The 27,979-nt window shown below is 35.7% G+C and overlaps 1 protein-coding gene across 1 annotated transcript in view; it reads left to right on the top strand.

Annotated features, from left to right (window-relative positions):
• The first annotated feature begins 16,394 nt into the window (after positions 1 to 16,394).
• Positions 16,395 to 27,979, top strand: part of CCDC39 (coiled-coil domain containing 39) — a 53,749-nt gene continuing 42,164 nt past the window's right edge. The window contains exons 1-6 of the mRNA XM_032340039.1: positions 16,395 to 16,721; positions 23,390 to 23,509; positions 25,058 to 25,204; positions 26,690 to 26,848; positions 27,618 to 27,710; positions 27,835 to 27,963. Of these exons, the coding sequence (XP_032195930.1) occupies positions 16,632 to 16,721; positions 23,390 to 23,509; positions 25,058 to 25,204; positions 26,690 to 26,848; positions 27,618 to 27,710; positions 27,835 to 27,963 (738 nt within the window). The 5' untranslated portion in view covers positions 16,395 to 16,631. The remainder of the gene's footprint in view (positions 16,722 to 23,389; positions 23,510 to 25,057; positions 25,205 to 26,689; positions 26,849 to 27,617; positions 27,711 to 27,834; positions 27,964 to 27,979) is intronic.

The following is a 27,979-nucleotide window of genomic DNA, read 5'->3' on the forward strand; positions in this document are numbered from 1 at the left end:
ACTTTGACTTGAGTGTCTGTTACTTGAAAGAAGTAGTTTTCTAGGGTTAGCTTAAAAATTTCTTCCTCTGGGCAGTCTAGTCTAGACTATACAATTACAGACCTGTCTTATACAATTACTGTCTGCTTCTAAGAAGATATAGTTCAGTATTTACCTATCCCACTATGGTCTTTCATTCAGTAACATTGACCAAGTGTTACCATGTTTCTGACTGGGCTAGATTGAGCGCTTAACTCCTACCCCACTCAGCACAGGGCCTGGTACACAGCAGAGTTAAAACAAATGTTTATTAAATTGAATTGCCAAAGGTTATTGAAAGAAGGGTGTTCTTCCTGTTGTGCCTGATAACATGTAGTCCTCTCTCCATTCCAAGCTCTGTAATAGAATCACAAATAATCTAAAATGTTTCACTAAAAATGTAATTTTTGAAAAAAATATGTGAACTGGAGAACATGAGCTACACTATAAGCAGAAAAAGGTTAAGTTTTCAAATAACGAACTCAAGCCATTTCAATGTCTTACCTCTAAATAGCAGGTACAAATTGGTTTATTTGCATTTTCTTGGTTAATTACACATTTTGGAATGATCTTTCCATGTGGAAGTCATTGATAACAGGATCTAATTCCAGAGACCAAAGTGCCATTAGTTTCATTGAATTGAAGCATTTTCAGAGGTTGGAGTCAAAGCCTGGGAATTAGAAATCGTGGGTTTTAATTACATCTTGGTCACAGATTGGTTGTTTTCTTGGAAGCACAAAACCTCAAAGAATTCAAGTGTATGTAAAATGAAGATGAGAATCTTTGCCTCCTTCAACATCAGACTTTTATGTCATTTAATGAAATATTACCTAAAAACGCCTTTGAATTCCTAGGATGGTATGCATTACTCGAATAGAATGGCTATTTGGCATCATGAATGAATAGGTAAATTAAGGTCTCTGGTCCAGTGGAAAGCAAAGTCTAGTTGTTTGTGAAGGAAGCACAGAAACAGAGAAGGGAAAGATGTCGGCCTAGATTGGGTGCCTGCTATACACTACCTGGATAGTGGGGAGGGCTCTTTACTTATCTTTAATCCTTAGAAAATTTTTAGGAGGTAAGCAGAGAATACATTTTACCCATATTGAAACTGAACCTCAGATACCTTAAGTAATTTTCTTTAGGGTCACAAAAACAACAATAGGATGATGGTCTGTGTGTTGGTTTTTGTAGAATTATGATGTAAAAGGGCTATGCTGTTGGTCTGGCAAACTAAACTATTTAGCTATAACAATAAAAACTAAGTATCCATTTTGGGTATCTTTTTAAAAGTAGTGCTATACATTTTATTCTAATTATTGTCAGCAATAACAGGAACTTTGAACTTCAGAGTGTTTTTTTTCTATCAGAGTGATTCATAAATTTAAAAAGTTAGCCCTTGAGTTTGTCTCTGGATAGGACTGTAGGAATGCTGTGGGCAATTATTCTCAAATACTAGATTAGGCATTAGATTGACTTGTGGAGCATGTAGAAAAAAACAACCCTGGATCTTTTCCATGTGGAGTCGTCTGAAGAGAGTGTGTTTGTATGCATGTGTGCATGTGTATGTGTGTGTGTTTATACTCTCCTCTCTGAAATAGGAAGACAGTGAGTGATCCAGGAATGACAGCTTTCCTGTGAGAAGACTAAAGCCAATCCTGTGGAGATGCACGAGAGTGGGAAACACTATGAAATCTAGTGTCTCTTTAGGGTAACCCAGAGTCCCTAAATTCACTCTATAGTTGCAGACATTTCTATCTAGGCTTCAGAACTGACCTGCTCTTCATAGAACCCATTTGGCAGAGACATTACCTGGTCCTGACAGGTTCTATTCTCTCATCTCAGAGAAGGTTGAGTCAAAACAGCTAACGGAGGTGAGGAGACAGCATGCTGGGTGAACATGTGAAGCAGCTAAAGTGAGAATCCTTTGGCAACAAGCCAAAAATCGTACCATTAAGGAGGCTGCACCCCTTTCAACCACCAGATAAGGCAGGATAATACCTTCATGTTTCACTTGGCCAGTTCATAATGTGGCACTCGAAAAGAAGCGAGTCTGTGAAGCTTGTGTCTGCATTATCTGATTTTCCCCACACTGCCCCTGCCGTCCCCCATTGTGTCAGAAGTGCATTACTTGTTGGAGCAGTGAGGCTCAACCAACGTGGAGAGTGGGGCTGGGAGGATTATGGTGAAGAGCAGTGAGGCTCAACTAATGTGGGGAGGGGGGAGAGGCAGGGAGATGTACAACAACACAAGCTCTGCTTTGACTCACACGACCAAATCCAGTTGAGAAGCTGGTTCAGATTTTGGTGTAACAACTCTATTGGCAAAAGACAGCAAGAATTTTCCCAAAGCTGTTTCTTTTGAATCCAGATAAAATGGTGTTAGAAGGATGGGAATGCCACTCCCTTAATTTGTTTTATTCAAAAGAAGTTTAAGTGTATGTCTGTGTGTGTACCTGTGTGTGCACGCATTCATTATTCCCCACATGGATACATGGAAGAAGTCTCTTTTGGAAAAGGCCCTAGTGTGCTATGAGATAAAGCTATTTTGCTAATATTTTTCTTGTCTGTAAGACACAGAATTTAACCTAATATTCCTTTCCCTTAGAAACTGGCAGTAGTCAATATAGCATTGGTGTCAGATGAGGATTATGACCTACGAGGGTCCACATTTTGATTCAAGACTGTATGTATATGTATGCAAAAGCAAACAGTCTGTGGCATAATAAAAATAATCAGGCTGACAATGGATTCTGAATAGTTCATAGAAATGGTTCATTATTAACTAATATAGGCCTAGTAATCACATTGATTTTTAAAACTGGCCTTAGAAACCTACAGGGGTCATTTAAAATATTGACAGTTTTAATAAGTTTAAATTTTTCTGATCATACATGATTCCCTGCTTTTTTTCATCTCTCCACTAAAGAAAAATTTAAATTCTTTAGGTGGGAATACCACTTAGAAGGTACATGGTATCTTTTAGTAGAGAACCTCAAATATACTTTTTAACAACATTAAACAGTACTAAACAGTAATAATAAAAACAGCTACCATTTTTTGCCTATTATGTGCCTGATAGAGTGGTATTTAACATATATTATCTTAATTAATTCTCCCAAGAGCCCTATATTCTTCATGCTATAGTATATCCATTTTACTGATGAGGAAAATAAAGCCTGGAGAGTTTAAGGTCACATAGCTAAAATGGGGTGGATTTAGGGATGGAACCTATAGAGGACTGATCCCTGGATCTTAACCATTACTCTATTCTAGAATCACAAATACCTTCAGCATAACCGGGGAATATAGCAAGAGGAGTTAAATGTTTCTCATGTTGAGTGAATTTTTCTAAATTAATAAATTAGGAGTTGTTCACTAGCTCACATAAAAGCTTCATTAAAGCAAACCAAGTCATCCTCCTTGCTTGCTAGCCAGTAAGGGATGGACTAGAAAGACTAGATTTCCAATTAAATTTTTTTCTAAGCATGGTTGTTCATGTAAACTGCATAATATAAGCACCGTTCTGCTGTTAAAAAGATCCCGGAGATATTCTATTAGATTCTCTTTAGGATTTATTTATTTATTTACTTATTTATAGTGTGAGAGAGTGAGAGAAAACGAGTGAGTATGCACATGCAAGCAGGGGAGGGGGTGCAGGAGGGATTGAGGGTAAGGAGGAGAGAGTCTTAAGCAGGTTCCACATCCAGTGGAGCCCAACGCAGGGCTCGATTTCATGACCCTGAGATCATGACTTGAGCTGAAATTAAGAGTCAGATGCTTAACCCACTGCCCCCAAATTGCTCTCAAATTAAGAATTGCTAATTAGAAAAGAAACATACTTTCATTGTAAAAAAAAAAAAAAAAAAAAAAAAAAAAAAAAAAAAAAAGAAACAAAGTAAAAAAAATACAAATGTATTCAAGAAAAAAAAATTACCCATTCATAACATACAGGCCACTGTTTATATTTGTTATTCTTATTATATTCTTCTAGTCTGTTTTTTGTGCCCATATATAAATTTAAAAAAATATAAATAGATCTACCATAATGTTATTTTATCCACTGTCTTCTCTTCCAACATATTAATATATGATTCTGCAGCCACAGCCCCCTTTACATCTTATAAATTGTGAAGCTTTGGAAAACTTGTTTAATTTCTAAGTGCCTCAATTTGCTTTTCTGTAAAATAGAGATATTAGTCCATTACAGTGTTGGCATAAAGGTTCATTTTTAATATATGGAAAATGCTTAGAGCAGTACCTGGCACATAACAAGTACCATATAAGTGATTGCTAAATGAAGAAATAAATACTGGAGCAAAGGATATGCGTTTTTCTTTAAGGATTCTGATATGTAGTACCAAACTACCTTCCAGAAGGATTCTACTAATGTATGGTCCTAATAGCAGGATATAAGTGGAGGACCCATTTTCTTGCCTCCATGGCAGAGTGTTTAAAAGTATGGGAGACCAGGCTACCTTATCTCAAATTCTAGTTTATCACCCAGTAGCCATGATATCTTGGGATATCTTTGGCCATACTAAGCTTCATTTTCATTTTCTGTAAAATGGGAATGATAATTAATATCTACCTCACAGTCATATTGTGAGGCTATGATGAGATAATTTAAATAAAGCACTTAGTATAGTGCCTAGCATAAAAAAGAGATCCGGAAATCTATGTATGCAGTCTCTCCATTTATAAGGATGAGAAAAATTAGGACCAGAAACTATTTCATCCACAGCTGAGGCACTAAGGTCATAAATAAGTCAAAATGGCACAGAAAATCTAGTGTAAAAGGATGTATCTGGTTCTAGGTGATACATTTTTTGTGCATGGTGGACCAGTATAAATATCTTTTAAGTCATATTTTCAGGATGTCTTCCTGTGACTAGTGCTCAGCATTTATTAGTTAGTGACATGGACAGTGAGGCCAGAAAGTATGCTCATTAAACCTGCTAGTGTGAGGGCAGGAGGGAGTGAACTTTATCTTGAGAGGAAGAACCAAAAAGACAAGATTCTACAAGGAAAAGTGATAGATGGCTACTTTAAAAGCAAAATCAGTTGCCCGACTACCAAATAGGGAATGAGTGATTATGCTCGAACCAGGCCGCAAAAGTTGTATTAGCCAGTCTGTGCAAAAATACTTATGATGAATATAATTCTACAGTTTAAATTAACCTAAGATACTTGAGTAGATAAACTGAGGATGGGGTGGTAGCCTGCTCTTTTTGGGCACTGCTGGTCAGCTTTCTCTAAGTCACAAGGTGGACTGGGTTCCCTAATTAGAGATCGTCTTGCAGAGTATAGGATGTCATCAGAGGAAACCTACAGTACAAATGGCTGGAAAGGTAGAAGAACCTAGCATTATTCACTCTGAGGAATTTAAGTCAGACAATTTTGTTATTCTTTCAAGTACAGGCAAGACTCTTCTCAGAGAGGAAAGTGTATAATTAGTTGTTTATTTCCACTGAGCATAGAACTATAGGAAGTGGATTTCAAACTGCAGCATGAAAGATTTAAGTGTGAATGATTGAGAAAAATTTATTAGTAGTGTGAATTATAAAACATTGCAAGTGATTACCAACAAAGCTATGTAATCTCTTCAGAATTATTTAAAATAGGACATTTTTTTTTGGTATTGGTTTTGAATTATTTTAGCGGGTATTAACTGAAGGCAAGAGAATAGGCTGGGTAGACTCGTAGGTTTCTTTCTATGATTTGATGATAAAAAAGTCTTGATCCTATAAAGATTGCTCTGGCTTCTTTTCTATTGCTGCTACCCAAGGAACAGCTGTTGCCTTGACAACAAGGAACATTCTTAGGTTCCTCATATGCTAATAGGAAAACGGCCAATTTTCTTGTTCATAAAAGAAAACTGTTGGTTAATGTGTGCATCTCTCTCTCTGCCTTTTTCTCCTACCATTACTAGCCACCCTTACATGAACCTCAGTGAGAGGGAGAGTTAAAAGAAAGAGTTGGTAGAATAGTTTGTATTTTCAGAAATTCTCACTGAAACTTAAGAAATTCATTCACAAAAGAGTTTGGAGTAAGATAATGACATGGGAATGACAAATCAGCATTCAGTGTGCAGAGAGGAAAAACAATGGGTAGCATAAAACTCTTGGTCCACAGTAGAGTACAGGCAGATACACTGAACAGATTCCAAGAGGAAAGACTGAGTGCATCTTCACAGCTGTCTCAACGCTGATAACATCTGTCAGATAGTTTCAGACAAGCACTTCCAACTATCTAGGTACACGGACTAAACTGAGTAGATTGTATGTGAATATTAATATGGAACATAGCAGAAGAATAGCAATTACTTCCATATCCAGTTCACTAGAGTAATAGGCAACAATTAGTTCTCCCAGGGCAAAAACCTTTGCTACCTGAAATATAGCCAAGTACAGGCTAAGAAACAAATTGACAGCTGATAAAAAGTATTTTGAGTGAACTTATACTTTATATGGAGAGCTATAGCTCATTGAATAAAAGAAAGCCACCTCTCTGCAGTGTTTCTTAAAGACTTAACTATAAAAAAGCCAAGTTTCTTAGCCTAGTGGAGGGGTGCTTTTTCCATACTGCAGCAGGTGCAAGCTGCAGCCCCATACCGGCTTTGTTTTTAATGCTGTGCTCTCATGTATGGTGTGTACAGCATCAAGACAAACACACATTTCTCTGTATCTTACCCTACCTTTTTCTATGTAGGGGTTATATGGTAGGTATATATATATTTTTTGTTTATTGTTGCCACTACTCCCCTTTACCCCCCAAGGATTTTGGGGGGAGTATTGTTGTTTAAAAGTATTTTTTCTGCTCATTGTAAAGATATTAGAAAGTTTAGAAAAGAACAAAGAAGGAAATGAAAGAATCTTTGTATTATTTTGGAGAGCAGTACTGGATGCAAAGAAGCCCGTTACCAATCCATCACTAGTATTTCCTTTACTAACTACCAGGACGGTGTACGACACAGGATCTCCACCTCCTGTCTGTGTCTTTGTGTGTCCATCATGGACCCTGGAGAATAAGGACACGCTGATGATGTACACAAACATGCAGGTACCTGTAGTTGTTACTATGTACTCTGATGACAGTGAGATTGTCAAACATGTGGGAGAATATGTAAGGCTTGGAAATTAGGCGAAAACACATTTACACTTTGATGGAATAATTTTAAGGAGGTTTTGAAAAGTTTGCTATTTGTGGCACAGTACTGCTGGCAGATGTTGGAGCTAGCTTTTCTCATCCCAAGCCCACTGGTCCCTGTTATTTCCGACAGGATGAGAAGAACATTTTCATGGTTAGTCCTACCTCCAAATAGTCACAAAGCCTGACTATCTGCCTCTTTTCTCTTTTGCTATGTCAGATCCTCATTACTGATCTCTTTTCTATTTATCTCTCCCAAACAAAATTATTTGATGTATCCCTGTTATCCACAAGAAAATATTTTTGTGGCCGTGTACCTTTCAACTTTCCCTGCCTCAACTCATGTTCCTCTCTTAGGCAAATGGCACACTACAAAAGTCACTCCAATCCCCGTAGTTCAGTGTTGAACTACTTGTAATTCCTCACTTCCCTTCACCTCCTAGTTTTAAGATTTTCCACAACTTTTTTCCTCATCTTTTCACCAGGAACCTCTGTAGCCACATCTTTGAAGTTACAGGTAACGCCCTATTCCAGTGGGGGTGACTCATCTGTCCCCAAATCCCTCCCACCTGAAAACATTCTTTCCCTGAAGAGTCCTGATAACGTTGCCAAACTGTGTGCACTTGGTCTGCTTTAGTTAATTTAATGAAAGTTCTGAAAGGCAACATCCTACTCTGTTCTATTCACTGATACATGTTCCTATCACTTACTACAGGGAACACGTCACACATTAGGTGCTCAAAGACTATACAATGAATGAATGAATGAGTGAATGAATGAATGAATGTTTATTGTGTATCTAATGCTTGGAAGCCAGGGTTAAATAAGCTAGATACTCTCTGACTTATATTGTTTACTGTATAGTAGGAGGGGATGTGGAGAAGTAAAAAGTTTAAGTGCCACATAATGCCCCATGATGGTGGGGAAGCATGAATAGGTCAAGGAAGGTTGACACTAGCTGGACAAATTTGGAAAGAATGCCCAGGCAGAAGAAACACATGCCAAGTCTTGAAGTGAGGGAGATCTTTTTTTTTTTTTTTTTCAAGATTTATTTATTTATTTGACACAGAGAGAGAGAGAGAGAGAGAGAGATCACAAGTAGGCAGAGAAGTTGGCAGAGAGAGAGAGAGAGGAGGAAGCAGGCTCCCTGCTGAGCAGAGAACCTGATGCGGGGCTCGATCCCAGGACCCCGAGATCATGACCTGAGCTTAAGGCAGAGGCTTTAACCCACTGAGCCACCCAGGTGCCCCGAAGTGAGAGAGATCTTGAAGAAAAGTAAAGAGATTCATTTGAGCTAGAATTCCCAGTGTGAGGTGAGGGAAAGTTAGAGATCAGACTAGGGAGGAAGCAGGACAAGTTCATGAGGGCCTTATAAACCATGCTAAGGAAGCCACCGAGAGCCAAGGAGGAGTCCTTTTTGGGAGGGTTGATGTACTGAGATTTGAAATTTAGAAGAATCATTTTTTCTGTGGTGTGGAGACAGTTTTATAGATATTAATTATGAAGGCAGTTACCAGTTCGGAGGCAGCTTCTCTATCTAAGGGTTGGTTTCTCTACTTAATGGTAAACTCTTTGAGGGAAAGATAACACTTTTTCAAATTTGTGACTTGAAGACTAGGTCAGTCTTTTAATAAATGTGATGTGTCTTTTATGAATGAAGAACTCTCCTTATGTCCATTATCATACCTCAGAAAGGCAAAAAACAAGCCACTTCCTTAAAGAAGTTGTGTCCCTTGTGGCTCATGTTATCATTGAATCAATGTTACTGCTTCCAGGTAAACTAGGTACAAAGGAGATTTTGTGGCACCCCACCCTGACCTTGTTCTCAGTAGGTATGTACCTTATCAATATTATAACTGACTATTTTTTTCTGTCTTTTTCATTAAGATGTCATTCTTGGATTAAGATCATGGCTTTTTCACATTGTATAGCCAACCTAGGTGTAGCCAATTCAATTTTGCCTTTGTGAGTTTTTTCAAGGACTGGTCAAAGAGTTAATGAAAACATGAATGAAGGAAAGCATAAATGACAAAATAGTCATCTGAAAGGTTACTTTCGACTTTTCTGTATTTGTATTAGAATCTGGTCCTTAAAGTGATCTAATTCACTGAATAAAACCATTTTATTAAGCCTTTGGTCAGCAGATTATTAATACCTATATTATGTATAGAACTCCTCTAAAGTTAGTGACTACAGCTCTCATTTTTCTTTGGATACAATGAAAAGAGTAAAAACAAATTAAAGAATGTAAAAGGGCATTATAAAATTACATCACAGTTAACTAAATCAAAATTTCATACAATAAAGTAGTATGGTACTGAAAATGTTCTAATTTTTAAATTAGTAGTTGATGTCCCCTTATTCTTGGTTTCTAATATAATGATTTCAAAGCATTTTGAATCTGTGAGCTAATTACAATCTGCATGGAAAAGGAGACAAAAAATACATACCTTCTGATTCAGATTATATGCCCAGATTAGTTCTCATGTTTATAATACATAAGTAACATAAATTAACTGTTTGTAGGTTGCTGGCTGATATGGATTATTTGTGTTGATACCTAAACAGAATCTCTACTTTTATAGAGCTTTCAGTTTTTGATGATGCACAAAGAAACAGTTTGTATGGTTAAGCCTAATAGCTGATTTAACAATAAAATTTATCTTTACAAATAAATGAAACAAGATGGGATCAGAAGAGAAGCAAACCATAAGAGACTCTTAATCTCACAAAAAAAACTGAGGGTTGTCGAGGGGAGGTGGGTAGAGAGAAGGTGATGGGGTTATGGACATTGGGGATGGTCTGTGCTATGGTGAGTGCTGTGAAGTGTGTAAACCTGGTGATTCACAGACCTGTAGCCCTGGGGCTAATAATACATTATATGTTAATAAAAAAATAAATAAATAAACTTTATCTTTACAAAAATTTATATACTGAAGTTTTTTGCCACGTTATCTTCTTAAACGGTAGATCTACCCATTACATTCTTAATTTAAGCTTTCATTATTAATTATCATCATTGTTATGGCTGCTTCATAATAATAGCAACTAGCCATACTGAGAAGAATAGGAGGGATTCTAATTTGTTTTTAATGGGCTACAGATACAGAATTCTGTGTAACACTGAAAATTTTGTCATGTTAGAGTGAGAATGAGCTGAGGAAAAAGAAAAGTGGTATTTGGTCCACTGCTATTTGGGGTGGGAGGAGTGGTGGTTTCTCCTTAAGTACATTTTTAATGTGACATCCAGAGATTTGGCTCAGATGTTAGGAATAATGAGCTTCATTATAATAGTAAACCTTGATGAGAGTTCTGGCTAAAAAAGAAAGAGAGAAAAGATTAAAAAAAAAAAAGGAAAAAAAAGTGCATTTGTGGTACTTTACATATACAGACATGTAGCACCATCTACTGGATTAGAGTAAATGAATAAAATCTGTAAAATATGGATTTCCACTAGCAAAAGTATGAACCCATGAATATCAGAGCTTCTTATAGTATTGATTTAGTCAATTCTTTGGTTTGGAGCTTTGTTTTTCTGGTAGATGAGAATACTTTGATATAAAGGACTTCTTTTTCCCTTTGTGCTTGCAAGTAAGAACAGACAATTGTTAGCAATGATTTAAAGTTACCCATCTACAGCAATTGATTTTACACGTGCACGCGCGCACACACACACACACACACACACACACACACACACACAAATATCCTCTGAGTACCCAACTTAATAATATTATTTTACAAGTTAGTGGATGCTGTGGGCAAAATAAGTTTTGTGAATATATATTTCCTAGAAAAGGATATTAGAAAGTCTATAATTAGGTCTTTTTTCTATTGTTTATCTGTAGTAGAAAATGTTTTATTTAACTATAGTTATGGGCTCCTGTAACCAGGGGAAGTAAATCCTTAGGAATAATCTATTCATTAATTTTGCAAGTATTGACATTGCAAGTATGTGACATTACAGAAACAATGAAAAAAACATTAAAAAAAGGAACAATGATTTCAAAAATAGTGCATAATATTGGGAGTGATGTAAATGTTCCTTTGTAAAGACTTATCTCCATCTTTTTCATTAATAGGGTCCAGCAGAGCATCCAAGTGTCTGATACAGTCCTTTAAGGAAACTGAGGAACAGGACAGTTATGAGACTCATCTGACATTTTTCTGATAAGACTGTTATGTCAATATCCAGGTCATTATCTATTTTATAATAAATGGATTTCCTCAGGTGGGAGTGAGTAGCTAAGTGGTAGCAGTGTAGAAGCGTTGTTGCTTCAGTGCATGTTGTGGCCACAGGCAGTCTTGGAAGTTTATTCTGAGTTTATATGTAAATGCTCTGAATCTGAATCATATGCAATGATTTAAGAATGAATTGCATAAAAGAAAATCTGAGAAAATGGGGACATTTACCATTTTTCTAGATAGGAAGACAATAAAACTTTCAGTTTTTCTGAAATTATTATGGATATTCAGAGAGATTTCAGTGAAATTCCTAGGATTCTGAGTCCTCCTCTTTTTTTGGGAAGGGAGATGGGTAACTTAACAACTTGATTTGAAGGAAGTTGTTGAGGATAGACAATAATAATTGTGATGGTGGTACTAGCTGGTGTGTTTGGCCCTACCATATTAAGAAACTGTGGTACTTTTATAGAGGTAGATAAATATGTCAGTGAAATACCATATATCCAGGAACATATCTTTGCATATACGAGAATTTTTTTTAAAGAAGGATACATTTCAAGTCAGAAAGCAAGATATTTATTTGGTAAGTGGTGCTGAGGAAATTGCTATTTGTTTTGAAAAAGAACTATGAATCTACTTACTCTGATACACAAACATAAATTTTGTGTGCATTAAATTTTAATATATAATTCTTCTTAAAAAAGATTTCTTTCATTCATTCATTCATTTAGAGAGTGCAAGTAAGGGGGAGGGACAGAGGGAAAGAGAATCCTAGGCAAACTCTACCCTGACCACAGAGCCTGATGCAGGGCTCAATTCCAGAAAGGCAAGATCACGACCTGAGCTGAAATCAAGAGTTGGATGCCCAGCTGACTAGGCCACCCAGGCACCCCTTCATATATAATTCTAAGAATATTGGAAAAACTTGTGTTCATCATTTTTAGGGTCTTCTGGAAAAGGCTCTCCTTAGTGTGGTTTTAAAAAGAAGTTATCGATAAAGACTGATTTAATTACAAACATTTAAAACTCCTCTTTTTATTAATATATTGATTCTTCCAGCAGATTTTTGCTGAATCAATATATTCAATATAATATAAATCAATATAATCAATATATTGATTTCTTTCAGCACTACCATGTATAGTTATTTTTCCAGTTTCTGAATATAGGGTGAACAAAATGTATCTGGTTCCTACTGCCATGCATATTGTAATCTAATGGCAAATATTAAAAATAAAAAAGGAAACAAGCAAATAAAAACATTAACTGCCATTTGTGGTGAGTTGTATGAATGAAATTACTAAATGTGAAAAGGTTGCTTTAAGAAAGAATAACAGGAAAGAGCTATGTTGGATTAAATGGGCAAGGAAAATCTCTATATGGAGGTTATATAAAAACTGAAGACTATGGAACCCTGAAGAATACTATAGAATCTAGTCATGGGAGGGAAAATGTTCCAGGCAGAAGGACCAACATATATGGAGCCCCCAAGGCTGGAAGACACCTTCGTTTTACGAAGCTCTAACAAAACAATTTTAAAAAGCCAGAGTAGCTGAAACATAGTGAATGAGAGGAAAGATGGCAAGAAATGAGGTTGGAAAAATAGGCAAGGACAAGATCACATAGGACTTTGTTGATAGGTTAAGAAGTTTGGATTTAATTCTAAGTAAATCAAAAAGGTTGGGCATGTTTTTATAAAACTAAACATATACACCTTACCCTATGGTCAGCAATTATTTCCCTTGGCATTTATCGAGGAGAAATAAAAATACATGTCCTTGAAAAGACTTGTACTGAGAGTATATGTTAATAATTATGGAACTAGTTTAAATATATATTGAGGTTGAAGAAATAAGTAAATGGGTGATGAATAGTGGGAGCAGAGTTTCTTACTGTCAGAAGGGAAGTTTCAAATAAGAAAGGCAGGCTAGAATGAACTCTGTGGCACTAGATTGGAGGCAGAGACATCAGTAGGTACTAATGTTTAGTTTATATAGGTAGATGGATACAAAGACAATTACAGATATGTATGAATTCTTGGGTTAATGTACATACAGATGTTATCTAATTCTGTCTGCTGAGAGGGCCCAGAAATAATGAGAACCCCATAGCAGCAAACATACCTAGAGCCCAGATCTTGGTTTCTAAAAACCGTTCTCCACCAAAAGGAACCAGGCCTCCTTGGAGAAATGGCTAATTCTTAGGCTGGTTAAGGAAAAATACAAGATGATCCTGGGGTGTTTTGCAGTGCCAGAAAGTTAGGCATTGCTCAAAAAGATGAAGGCATGTCAAAGAGACAGGGGCCAATGGCTAAAGCTGGAGCAAATTGAGCAAAAAAACAGCGTAGTTTGGAATCCGAAGTATGAAGTATATATCAGTCCATAGTGCTATAAATTAATAATTGAATAAATAAATGGAGAAGAGATAATCTTACTATGAAAAATTTTCAAATAATATATGTAGGTACTCTCCTTTTAAGAGGTAAAGTGTAATCTCCCTCCTTGAAGGCAGGCTGAATATTAAATCACTTAGAGTCTGGAAAGGAAATTCCTGAAACTCAAGAAATAGAATCCTTGAGGCGGGAAATGGAACTTTTTGCATGGATTTGTCTGCCAGACTTCTTATGTCCTTGGGGCCTACAGAAGTAAACAGCAAAGACAGCTGCAGTCATGTGTTTGTCAGCTCCTGCTAACACTGAGAGGGGTGGATCAACAGACTGGCACAGGCTGAGGCAGCTGCCTCAGTATTCACATTAGTAATGGGGATGAGGAATTAGAAAAAGAATGTTTAAAAAAAATGTACAGAACAAACTAATAATTTTAGGAAGCACTATTGCTGTGACAAATCTCCAGTATAAATAACTATATGCCATCTTAATATGTGCTGAATACTAACATTTTCATTAGTAGGGATGACTAAACTATTATAAAATTAAAGATAATCTTTTATAAGATTACTTAAACTCTAAATTTCCATTATTCCACACAGGTTGAAATCCCCCCTACTAGCTGCCTTTCTCTTTCACCACCTTGGGAATTTAGGCATTGCAGAAGTGAGAAATAAAATGCTGTGCTAATTCTACTACCTATAGAAGATATTTCTAAGATTGTTGTATATGTAAGTACAGTGTTGTTTACAGTGAATGATGTTTACCATACTGTACTGCATTTAATATATTCCATAAGGCACACATATAAAAATTCTTTCTAAAAATGATAGTTGTATATATAGATAAGCACAGTATTTCAGTGAAGGAATGTGTTCGTTACACTTTGATGCATGGAATATACTATGTATGGTCAAACTCATGAAAGTTGTTTCTAAGAATAATGAAATTTTATTGCATCTGAGTAATGTCATTCAGTGAAATAACGTATGCCACATAGGCTGCATTTAATACATCTGTAAAGTATGCCATGTGTATAAAATGTTTCTAAAGATAGAAGATAAAAGGTAAATGCTTTTTTTTTTTTTTTAAGATTTTATTTATTTATTTGAGAGAGAAACAGTGAGAGAGAGCATGAGCGAGGAGAAGGTCAGAGATCGAAGCAGACTCCCCATGGAGCTGGGAGCCTGATGCGGGACTCGATCCCGGGACTCCGGGATCATGACCTGAGCCGAAGGCAGTCGTCCAACCAACTGAGCCACCCAGGCGTCCCAAGGTAAATGCTTTTAAAAATACAAAAAGCTAATTCTAGTCTTTTAGACTGGAGAAATAGTCCATAAGATTTAAATATATGGAAAACCATGTAAACACGAGGAAACAAAACTATAAGATTTCAAAAATATAGTAATAAACCAATGGTAAAAAGACACTTTCAGGACAACTGAAGAAATACAAACACGAAATGGTTATTAAATGATATTCAAGAATTTTGATATTGTTAATTTTGATAGATGTGATAATTATACTGTATTTGTTAGGAAACATTGAATGTTAAACATTAGTGATGCATGGTCAAGTAGTTAGGGATGAAATGTCATGATGTTTGAGATTTTAAAATGCTTCAGCAAAAAATACAGATAAAGTGAATGTGGCAAAATATGTTAAATCAAGATAATGAGTATGTGGGCATTCATTATACGCTGCTCTATTCTTTTTTCCTACCTGTCGCCCCCCCCTTACTTTTTTATATTTAAACTTTTTATAATAAAAAGTGTAACAACATAATGGTAAAATAAAATTCAAAAGGGCAAAAGAGGCCTTATTGGATAAGCAAAATTAATTTAAGCTCCTGATGCCATAGTAGAGGTATTTCAGCCAAGAACATCTCTCATTGCAGACAGCATAGTTTGTAGTATATCTCCATCCTGGTTTAGGTCCTGCTGATTTTAATCGCTTCACCTTAGCCTCAGTTTTTTAAATCTGGAAAATGAAAGGATTAGATTAGTTTATCGTTTTATTCTTTCCATTTCTGAGATGCTGTAGAACAGAGGCTGTAAACTCAAATGTCTACCAGTGCCAAGCTGGTAATTCAAATTACCGAATTGGCGAAGTGCTTGCCAATCTAATGGGGGCGCCCCCTCAGCGGAATAATGCCTTCATGATTATGTGGGCTGGTTCCTTTTTCGAGATTAGGAAGAAATGAAGGGGCACCTGGGTGGCTCCATCGTTAAGCGTCTGCCTTCAGCTCAGGTCATGATCCTGGAGTACTGGGATCTAGTCCCACATCTGCTCCCTGCTTGTCAGGGAGTCTGCTTCTCCTGCTGAACTCTCTCCTCACATGCTCTCACTCTCTCATTCTCTCTCTCAAATAATAAAGGAAAAAAAGAAGAAGAAGAAGTCTGGTTTATTGTTTTCCTTAGCTCTCCTCTGCTTGCGATCCGGCGGTTGCCTAGCGCAACGCCATTTCCATACCCTGTGTAGCCTAGAGACTGCAGGCGCCACCGACTTTACACCTCCGGGAGTGCCTGGGGAGAGGACACCAGGCCGCAGTTGGAGGCAGAGTTATGCTGGCGCCTGGCAACCCCAGCGAACCTCTGGAGTAAGGTTCTAGAGGAGCTCAAAAAGAAAAAGCGGCTCAAGATCTAGGGATCTGGGAGCTCAAAAAGAAAAAGCGGCTCAAGATCTAGGGACCCAGCTCTCCGCCGGAAGTTTTGCCTTGCGGTTTGAGCACTTCCTGTTTGGTAACTAAGGGCGCGGGACGGTTGCTAGGGCTGCGGCGGTGATTACCTGGGAGCTTTGCTGGGGTCGGGGACCGCCTGGCGTGGCGCTCCTCGGCTGTACGGGAGGACGGATCTTTCTTCCGCACCCTGTCGGAGGTCCCCTATCGGCTTGCCACCATGAGTAGCGAATTCTTGGCGGAGCTGCACTGGGACGATGGGTTTGCTATCCCGGTGGCAAATGAGGAGAACAAGATACTGGAAGATCAGGTAAGGATCAGGTGAAGAAGGCGGGGTAAAAGGGGGAAGTTTTCTGGTTGGCAGGAATACCCCAACTCTTTTGTTCCTCCCATCTTCTTCCCCAGTTTCATCTCTTCACTGCCTGACTCTCAGCCTCATCATCTTTCTCTCTCACCTGCCCGCCCTTTTCGGAACTTGCTAAGCTTATAAAACGTAAATTGATACAATAATTGATATTCAGGACTATAAAGCCTAAGTCGTTACTCTCTCCTCCTCTCCTGCTCCGTGTACGCACTTCCCGCCTCCTGGGCAGGAGAGGAAAGGCTGGTCCCCACGTCCACTTTTACCTTCCTCAGAATTAAGCACGCCTTGCAAAGGGACTTCTGAGGTTTTTGCAGCAACAGTTGTTGACGGATGTTTATAAACAAAACACGTTCTGGTTGACGTTTCTTTTTGAGTTTCTGCCTATGACGTTGGAAGTTGAAAGTGACTCGGAGAAATGTTTTCAAGAGGAACATCTAGTAAGAATGTAAAATGTACAATTTGCAGCTTTTCCAACTGAGAATGTTGTCACAGAGTGATATAAAATATTTTAAGTTGTAAAGAATATTTTATGCCAGCTTGCAACCAATGCATAATAGTTGTTAAAAATAAAATTGCATCCGGGGACACCAGGGTGGCTCAGTCAATTAAGCATCTGCCTTCAGCCCAGGTCATGACCCGCCCGCCCCTGGGATTTTGTCTTGGGGAGCCTGCTTCTCCCTCTACCTGCCACTCCCCCTGCTTGTGTGTTCTCTTCCCCCCCTCTCTCTGGCGAATAAATAAATAAAGTCTTTAAAAAAAAAATTGCAGCCAGCTCAGAAAACTTTTAAAAACCTTTAACAGTCAGCCTAAAGTTCCATCACATGGCAATGTGTTGTGTAGAAGAGGGTCCAAGAAGAACAGATGATGTTTATGTTAGTTTATAGAATGGAAGAGGTTTTCTTTCCTCTGAAAAATGAAAATGAAAATCCTTCACTGTTTTTGAAGATTTTTTTTTTCAAAATATTCTGACTTTTTTACTCATGTCTAACTTAGTTGGCTGCAGTTTTTTGTTTGTTTTAGTGAAGAACAACATTAGGGAATATAACAGATTTAGCACTGAGTACTGAAGAGTAATAAGAAGAATCCAGCCATGGGTTCAGATCTTAATTACTAGCCTGTTCAGATCTTAATTACTAGCCTTAATTACTAGCCTGTTTCTTCTTCTGTAAACTGGAAATAAATGTTTCACGGGATTGTAATACAGTTCTAAGGACATTAATGTACATTAAACTTTCAGATATTAGTTTTTGGTATTATTACCATAATATTTGTCTCATATGATTTTATATACAGTTAATTATATTAGGTATTTTAAAAATATCACAGAGAAATAGAAGAAGAGTGAGGGTCTTAATTGCTTCACCTGGATAAACAATGGCATTAAAAAAGCAACTCTGGTAAGTTTAAGCCATTCACATATAGCAGAAGTGCATAAAATAAAAAATGGAGTATTCCCTCTTTAAAATACCTATTGTTGACTATAGAAGTGTGACTATTAAGACATTAAACAAATATTCTAGATATCGTGGTCTATAGATACATGGATTGAAAAGACAAACAGAAGTATTGTAAGAATGGAATCCTACTATGTGTACTGTTTTTAACATAACAATTTTTATTTAATAAAAATATTAATTTAATTTTACTTGTTTTAAGAGACAAAAATAAAGGGATTGTTGAATTTTAGGTATATATTACTTGATTACAACAAATAGTAATTGGTAAAAAATTTTTTTAACATTAGGAAAAGCTATATAAGAAAATAAATGAAATGGTTAAATTACTGTTTGAAAAAACGCTTTGCTTCATTTGTTGACAGTAAGGGTTGACTCCCTGATTTTCATTTCTCATTTTTAATATGAGAATTTTATGAGAAATTTACCATTTCATTTCATTTCTCATTTTTAAAACAAAGAAATTAGCTCTCATACTTGTTTCCATGATCTTTTACCCCATTAAAAAATAGCTGTTTTATTATTTTTATATTATCAAGGTTTATTTTTTCATTCTGCTCAATGTCCTTAATTTACTACAAGTGTTTAGTCTTAGTGTAATATGTAAACTGATTTGATGATCCTTAATGCAGCCAGTTTTATTTAGTTTACCTCTTTATGGACTTTTCACTTTAATTCATCTTTTGACTGGTTAGGTTCTATCTTCAAATAGTTGTTTCAAGAAGGGTCTGTAGTACTGTGCTTTTGATTCCTTGCATCCTTGGTTGCCAGTTGATTTCTTGCATTGACTGCATTAACTTTATATTCTTTAAATCATAGTATCAGATCTTTTTTCTCCCTCTACTCCTTCCTTCTAGAGTACTATGTTTTGTAATATGGACTATTTTTTCCTGGGCCCATTTTCCAACTGTTAACTTGAGAATTTCTTTTATTCCTTTACTGGGTTTTTGCTCTATTTCCTAGATCACATATCTTCTTTCTTGGGTTATTTCCTTTTTTTTTTTTTTTTTTAAATAATGAAATACTTTCTTTTGTGTCCCTGAGAAGGGTGTATAGGAGGAACACTCTGAATCTGAAGATGTTTTTTATTTAATCTCACATTTGATGGTTTTGGCTAGATAGGATATTCTAGGTTAAAAATATTTTTTTGCACAGAATTTGGACAGTGTTATCTTCCAGTAGCGATGTTGGTTGGTTAATCTGATATTAGAATGATTTCCATTCCTTCATAGTTTATAATTTTAATCTCTGGAAGCTTTTAGGGTTTTGTTTCATTTTTACATTATAGTTTTTATTTTGGCAACCCTGTCAACCATATTTTTAATTTTCAGGTTATTTGCTGGTTGTTTTTTTTGTAGTATGTGGTCTTGTTTTCAAATTTCAAATTTCTAATTTTCAAATTACAATATCATTTACAGTCTGGCTGAGTGTGTGTGTGTGCATGTGTGTGTGTTTAATTCTTCTTTGTGCCTTGAATTATGTTTCCTCTGGGATCTTTTGTTTATCTTGATATCCCTCACATGATATAAGTTTTCAATAAATATCTGGTGGTCCTTGCATGACCTTTTGTATTTAGAAACAAAAGGGAATTCTGGGAATTCTGTAGGGAAGGAATTATCAGCTCGTGGAGAGTGAATTGTTATGCTTTCATTTAAAAAGCAGATGCTTTTGCTCTGGGTTCATTATGCAATCATAAAAGTTAAAACTGATGAAGAAAAAAGTCATAAAGCTGTATGCACCAAACAACATAATAACGAAGTACATAAAAGTGAAAGATGTTATAAATACAAGTAGACTTTGACAAAAAAATAGTAGGATACTTCAATATTGACCTCCTCAGAATTGGACAATTCTAATAGGTAAAAAATAAGGATATAAAGTTATGAATAATACAATAAAAATGAAAACCGAGAGCATTATATTCCTTAAATAAGCACTTTATTTTTTAAAAAAGATTTTATTTATTTATTTATTTGACAGAGGGAAACACAGCAAGAGGGTACACAAGCAGGGGGAGTGGGTGAGGGAGAAGCAGGCTTCCTGTTGAGCAGGGAACCTGATGTGGGGCTCCATCCCAGGACCCTGGGATCATGACCTGAGCTAAAGGCAGACACTTATTGACTGAGCCACCCAGGCACCCCAAATAAATACTTTAAAGAATATGTCAGTAAAACATTTACAAAGGTGGATCATTTACTGTACAAGGACAAAATCCTTAATACATTAAAAGTGAATGATAAACCTTAAAGACATTATACGAAGTGAAATAAGGTGCATGTAAAATACTGTGTGGTTCCACTTACGTGACATACCTAGAGTAATCAAATTCAAAAAGATAACAAGTAGAATGATGACTTTCAGGGGTTGGGGTGAGGGGGAATAAAGAGTTAGGGTTTAATGGGCAAAGAGTTTCAGTTTGGGAAGATGAAAATTTTCAGGTGGGTGGTGGCAGTGTTTGCACAACACATGAATGTACTTAATGCCACTCTTAAGGCACACTGAAAAACAGTTAAAATGATAAAAAGTAGGTTATGGGTATTTTGCCACAATTAAAGAAATGAGTGACAGGAATTTTTTTTTTAAAGATTTTATTTATTTGAGAGAGAGAGAATGAGAGAGAGAGCATGAGTGGGGGAGGGTAAGAGGGAGAAACAGACTCCCTGCTGAGCAGGGAGCCCAGTGCAATGTGGGACTTGATCTTGGGCCTCCAGAATCAGACCTGAGCTGAAGGCAGTCACAAAACCAACTGAGCCATCCAGATGCCTGAGTGGTAGGAATTTTATAGGCTACATCCTCTAATCATAAGCCAACAGCATTTGTAATAAATAATTTTAAAAATTATCCTCCATTGTTATGGACTGATTCTCCCCCACTTCATATATTGAAGCCCTAATCTCCAATGTAATGTTATTTGGAGTGGGGTCTTTGGGAGGTAATTAGGCTTAGATGAGGTCATAAGAATGTGGCTCCCATGATGCGATTAGTATCTTTATATGAAGCAGAAGAGAGACCAGAACACACTCTGTCTCCACCATTTGAGTATGCAGCTAGAAGGCACTGTGTCAGGAAGAGAGATTTCAACAGAACCAAATTGGCTAGCTATCACCTCAGTCCTGGACTTCCCAGCCCCCAGAACTGTGAGAAATAAATTTCTGATCTTTAAGCCACTCAGTCTATGATATTTTATCATGGCAGCCTGAGCTGACTAAGACATCCATCTTAAATCACTAGGCCAATTTCTCAGATATATATTCCTGGATAGCACTTCCATTATAGAGAAATTGATAGGGAAAAAGTCAGCTTTTAGAAAACAATAAAAAGAGTGATTAACACCTATGTTCATTAGAAACAGCAAAAATCTTACTGAGAGAAAATTTACAGGCTTAAATGACTTTGTTTTTATTTTATTTTTTTTAAAAGATTTTATTTATTTATTTGACAGAGAGAGAGAGGGAGGGAGGGAGGGCACAAGTAGAGCAGCAAGCTGAGGCAGATGGAGAAGCAGACTCTCCACGGAGCAGGGAGCCCGATGTGGGGCTCAATCCCAGGATTGAGCCGATAAATGCCATCATTTTTAAATCAGTGCCTTAGTTGGCTTGGATTGCTATAACAAAATACCATAGACTGAGTCACTTAAAAAACAGACATTTATTTTTCAAGGTTCTGAAAGACTAGAAGTTGAGATCAGGATCGCAGCGTGGTTGGGGTCTAGTGAGAGCCCTCTTCTTGGTTTGCACCTGACTGCCTTCTCCCGTTGTTCACATGGCAGAGAGAAAGGAAGCTCTCTGGTCTTTCGTCTTCTTATAAGGACATTAATTCCATCATGAGGGTCCTACCTTCAGGTCCTAGTTTAAACCTGTTTACCTCTCAAAGGCCCACCTCCAGATACCACCACATGTGGGTAAAGACCTCAACATATGAAGTTGGGGGTGACATAAACATTTAGTCCATAGTAATTGATGTGACAAAAAGTCACATCAATTGCTCTTAAAAATTTAAAAAAGAACAACAGGGTAGCCTGGGTGGCTCAGTGGCTTAACCCTCTGCCTTTAGCTCAGGTCATGATCTCAGAGTCCTGGGATCGAACCTCTCATCAGGCTCTCTGCTCAGCAGGTAGCCTGCTTCCCCCTCTCTTTGCCTGCCTCTCTGTGCTACTTGTGATCTCTCTATCTCTGTCAAATAAATAAAATCTTAAAAACAACAACAAAGTAGAATTAAAAGTAAAACAAATTAATGAAATAAAAAATTAAAAAATACATTTAATATTACTTAGTATGTTCAATAAAATACAGGATATAACATAGAGTACATTAGTATTTATCTTCTTTCTTCCTTATTTAAAAATTCAAATATTGTCATTTGTACTTTAGTGGATTTTGTTGTATACCTCCTGGGTTGTAGCGCCAACTTTGGGAACCGCAGATCAAGAGTATAGGAAAGGATATTTTTGTTTTGTTGAGCTTTTGTATAGCTTTGAGGGTTGATATATTCTAATTGTCCCAAGAATTTATCTTGTAATTAAAGGTTTTTTTTGTTGGTTTGTTATACATTTGCATTGTTTTGTTTCTACTCAGTGTTCTAATTCAATGACACATAAAATACCTTAAGAAATAGAGTCTGGGGTGCCTGGAGGGCTCAGTGGGTTAAGCCTCTGCCTTAGGCTCAGGTCATGGTCTCAGGGTCCTGGGATTGAGCCCCACATCAGGCTCTCTGCTCACTGGGGAGCCTGGTTCCCCTTCTCTCTCTGCCTGCCTACTTGTGATCTCTCTCTGTCAAATAAATTAAATCTTTAAAAAAAAATAGGGTTTAAGGACATGAGAGTTAGTTTTTCTGTTCTATCTGGCTTACCCTAAATCTTTTGGTTTTGCGTAGGAGTTCAGGAGGAGCTATTATACCTGGTGTCCCACTACTTTTCAAATTTATGGTTCATGTTTTGTGTTATTGTTATGTCTGTTATTATGCTCTTGTTTGTTCTAGAGATCTTGCGGTTTAATTACAGAATAAAATCTCATTTTTTCCCTTTAAGTACTGCTGTGTGAAAATTGCATCTTAGCAATGGTCCCTGAGAGATTTCTGAGAAATCTGAGAGATTTCTATTGTCTTAATATAATGCTAATTTTCCCATAGTAATCTCTAAATTACTACACATATTATTTACAGTTGTCAAAGCTGCAAGAGGAAAGGTCGAGCTTGCAAGACCAGCTACGTGACTATGAAGATCGAATTAATGCTATGACTTCTCACTTCAAAAATGTTAAGCAAGAATTTTCATTTACACAGGTACAGTTATCCCAATATAATGTTGATTGTGCCATATGTAGTCATGGAACATTTCACGTTGCATTTACACCTGTGATTTTATTTTAGGGATCCAACAGGAAACTTTAGCATAGCTAAACTATTGTCAACATAACCTTGATCCTGAAAATAGGTAGGAAAAAAAGGCATTGAGGAACTCACTGCTGCTACCAAGTTCAGGAATAACTAATATATTTGAAAGAAGAAATCATTCAAACAGTATATTATAATATTTAGTTACCAGATTATATGAGAAGGGTTTAGTGATCAGTGATTTTAAGCCAAAATAGACCTAATATAACATGTGATAACATTTCCACCTTCTTTTCACTTTTTCAGTGGAACCTGCTGGGCCATTTTGAGTAGAGGCAAATAGTTCACACACTTCAGTAGCCCTTAGGGCACCACAGTATTTTAGGATTTTGCGATAATGGAAGAGTTAAATTGTATTTAGGGTATTATTTAAGATAACCAGAGAAAGTATAATCCATTTTAGAAATATTATTACAAATAATAAACTTAAAACTTAAGATGATTAGTTAAGTAAGCTTCTGTTTTATAGATAGTCTGTTCATGTGTAGAACATCATTCCCTGATGATGCCCAGCAAATCAGCACTGACGAGTTTACTAACTTCCATTTCAAACTATTTTTAAAAAAATGCATTCTACCTTTTTTTGAAAGATATGTAATTCTTTAAATTGAACAAAGTATGCTTTTAATACCAATTTATAATTAATACAGATAAGTAACCATTTTATTGTGTATAAGTCTTATTAGGAAACTACAAATTTAATGAACTTTAAAAGCAACACTTCAAATTTTTGAATCTTAATATGATTGAGTAATTAAACTGGAACATCTTTTCTTAAAGTTATTAAATCACTGAGTTGGGGATTTGAAAGTTAGAGATTCTCTATTTCATTATAGTCAAACTTTAATTAAATCAGATAATAGACACAAAAGACAATAAACTTCCTATAGCACTAAAAGCTCTAATAATTAAAAATAATACTGATGGTGAGAACTTCGAAGCACTCCAAACTCAACAGTCAACAAATACTATTTTGTTAAGTAAAACTACACAAAGGCTTTGATGGTTTATTAATATGTTTTGGGAAATATTTATAACCATCACTGTTTATAAATTATAAGTCATTTATAAATTATCTCTTAATTAGAATATGTAATCAGTCTATGGAAACATCTCATTTCCCAAGTATTTTTATGTCTTACCATTATAAACTTTGGTTTTCTTCAATTTCCCTAGACCAGCATAATATCTGAAAATTGCTGACAACAATATTTTCTCCTAGGTCATTCCATGAACTGACTTTCTTATAACTAGTATGCAACACAAACTACATTGAATCATAAAGTCTAACATTATTTAGGTTTCAGAGAAATGGAATTAATAATACTTAATCTAAGTATTTTGTGTGAACTTTTTTGGGGGGCTAATGGATTATTATAAATATTCTATAATACTAAAAATTAAAAAGTTCTTTCTATCTTGCAAATTATTTTGTAGTCTCTTTGTAAAGCGAGGGAGCATGAGATTGAAAGTGAAGAACATTTTAAGATCATTGCTGAAAGAGAACTGGGACGAGTGAAGGATGAAATCCAACGACTGGAAAATGAAATGGCTTCAATACGGGAAAAGAAAAGTGATAAGGAAGTGTGTATTGAAATGTTACTTAAAATTTTGTGCTATTGTTCTTTCTTCCCTTACCAATCAAACACTGATTTTTTTTTCTGTATGGTAAAGGCATTCTTTAGTTTCCCGACATTTACTTACATTGTTTTTTGGACAATGAAAAGCATGCAGCATTGTCATTTGAATGAAATGATGGGATATTATATTTATTTTCCCACTATTCATTTACCAAACAGTCATTGAGCCACCATGTGCAGAGTACCATACTGGCTGTCTATTGTGTGATACTAGGCATAATTTATTCATAAGTATCATATGTTACTAGGTATAATTCATTCATATATTTTTAAAAGGCCACAATAAAAAATTATTTTTAATGTTGAGTTTCATTTTTCATTCAAAATTTTTACCTTTTATATTAATTTATTAGCCTGTAACTCTAACAATAAACTACTGTAACCTCTTTTTATCTTTTCCTTTGTTTTAGTTGCCTAATTTGGGAGATCTATCCAAATTCAGTTCTCAAAAAACAAAACAAAACAAAACAAGCAAATTCAATTCTCTTTACATGTGCATATACATGTAGAAATGTACATGTGTATGCATATGTATACATATACATACATATTTTATTATATTAATTTGTATTTATTTGCATATTGATCTGTTTTCTGACTGTAGATTTGTTAAATGAATGCATTTTCAGAAATTTTTTTTATTAGTTTTAGAGGTAGAATTTAGTGATTCATCAGTTGCATATAACACCCAGGACTCATTACATCAAGTGCTCTCCTTAATGTCCATCATCCAATTATCCTTTCCCTCTACCCACCTCCCCTCCAGCAAACTTAGTTTGTTTCCTAGAATTCAGTGTCTCTTATGGTTTGCCTCCCTCTCAGTTTTCATCTAATTTTATTTTTCCTTCCCATCCCCTATGTTCATCTGTTTTGTTTCTTAAATTCCACGTATGAGTGAAGTCATATGGTATTTGTCTTTCTCTGACTGACTGATTCATTTACAGAAATATTTTTATCTTCTTAACAACTATATTTATTTCAATTAGAAGTATATAAAATTTCCATAGGAGACATCTCTTAGAGGGAAGAATCTGATTGGAAGTGGAGCTGAAGGGGACTTGACTTGGGCTTGAGTTAGCATATCAAGTACATTATTTTTACTAAGATCATATATCCACATGGGGTGGATTTGGCGGAGTGACTAATATTAGAGATTGCTCTGGGAGACTTTCCCTAAAGCCTTCTTAAGCCGTCTTTGACTCAACTACTATTCTCAATTTTGTATAATCATTTCCTCTCTATTTTACAACTGAAGAATTAAATACAAGTATGATAGTTATATAATAAGATGTGCATGGAAGTTGGGAAAGGGACAGGATTACTTCTTCCTTTTTATATGTTCTGTAATATGTAATATTATGTTTTAGTTTAGTTTGTGTAGTAAATAATATTTTGTAATCTCTTCCTGCCCCCTTTCTTTGGAAATTAGAACAACATATTTAAAACTACTCAAAAATTGGATGGTTTGAAATGTCAGATGAACTGGGACCAGCAAGCATTGGAAGCCTGGTTAGAAGAATCAGCTCATAAAGATAGTGATGCCCTCACTCTTCAGAAGTATGCACAACAAGATGATAATAAAATTAGGGTGAGAAATTATAAACTGTAATCTTAGGTTTTCTCTAAATCTGTAGTATGTGAACCTTTTTACCTAAATTAGATTTGTAATTTGAATGCCATAGTTTTTGAACTTTTTTCGGTCAGAGACCCCTTTGACAGTCTCATAAAACCAAGGATCCTCTCTTTAGAAAAGTGAGTATACTCAAATACTCATAAAGTTTTGCTGAAAATTTTATAGATCCTCTGAAATCCTCTAACCATTTAGGGATCCACAGACTCTAGCTTAAGAATCCTGACTGAGAAGAGTTTTCAAAAGTATTTTGAAATGAAAGCATTTCAGAGAAGAAAGTTTTATATTAGAATTATGTATAAATAATTTAACTTTTTTGTCTAAATAATAGTTTGAATGTAATATACAGTGTTTGCTGATTTGAGGCTATAGTATTATTTAATATATTATTATAACATTACTTAAAATCTACTTGTAATTCAATGTGTTATATGTTAATATTATGAAACATGCTATTTTCTATAGATTTAATACCAAATACATTATTTCAAATAATTTTAAATGGCGAATTATTGTTTAATTCTTTCTAACTTTAAAATGTATTGAAAGTCTTTTTAGAAATAATTGAGTTTTCATTGCGCCCTTTGGGGTGAAAAGACAATGTATAGTTGGTTTAGGTAGCAAATAAGTGTGTATCTATAATATAATAGTACTTAATGTGAGATATACTAATAGCTTTTAAGTTAAATGATAATTATGAATATTTTTACATGCAACTACATTATAGGCATTGACCCTGCAATTAGAAAGACTGACTTTGGAATGTCATCAGAGAAGAAAGGTACTTGACAATGAACTTACAGAGACTCTAAGTGCACAGGTTAGTTTATTTCTAATTAAGTATTAAGAAATAAGACAATTAAGAAATATTTTATTTCTTAATTATTGAAGGGATATATGCTAAAGCACTTAAATTCACAAAAATCTTATTTGCTCTCTGACAGTTAGAATTGGATAAAGCGGCACAAGATTTTCGTAAGATTCATAATGAAAGACAAGAACTCATTAAACAGTGGGAGAACACAATAGAGCAGATGCAGAAGAGAGATCGAGACATTGATAACGGTGCCTTGGTAAAATACTTGTTCG

The sequence above is a fragment of the Mustela erminea genome, chromosome 1 (assembly GCF_009829155.1).
Source record: "Mustela erminea isolate mMusErm1 chromosome 1, mMusErm1.Pri, whole genome shotgun sequence".
In the NCBI taxonomy this organism is placed as follows: Eukaryota; Metazoa; Chordata; class Mammalia; order Carnivora; family Mustelidae; genus Mustela; species Mustela erminea.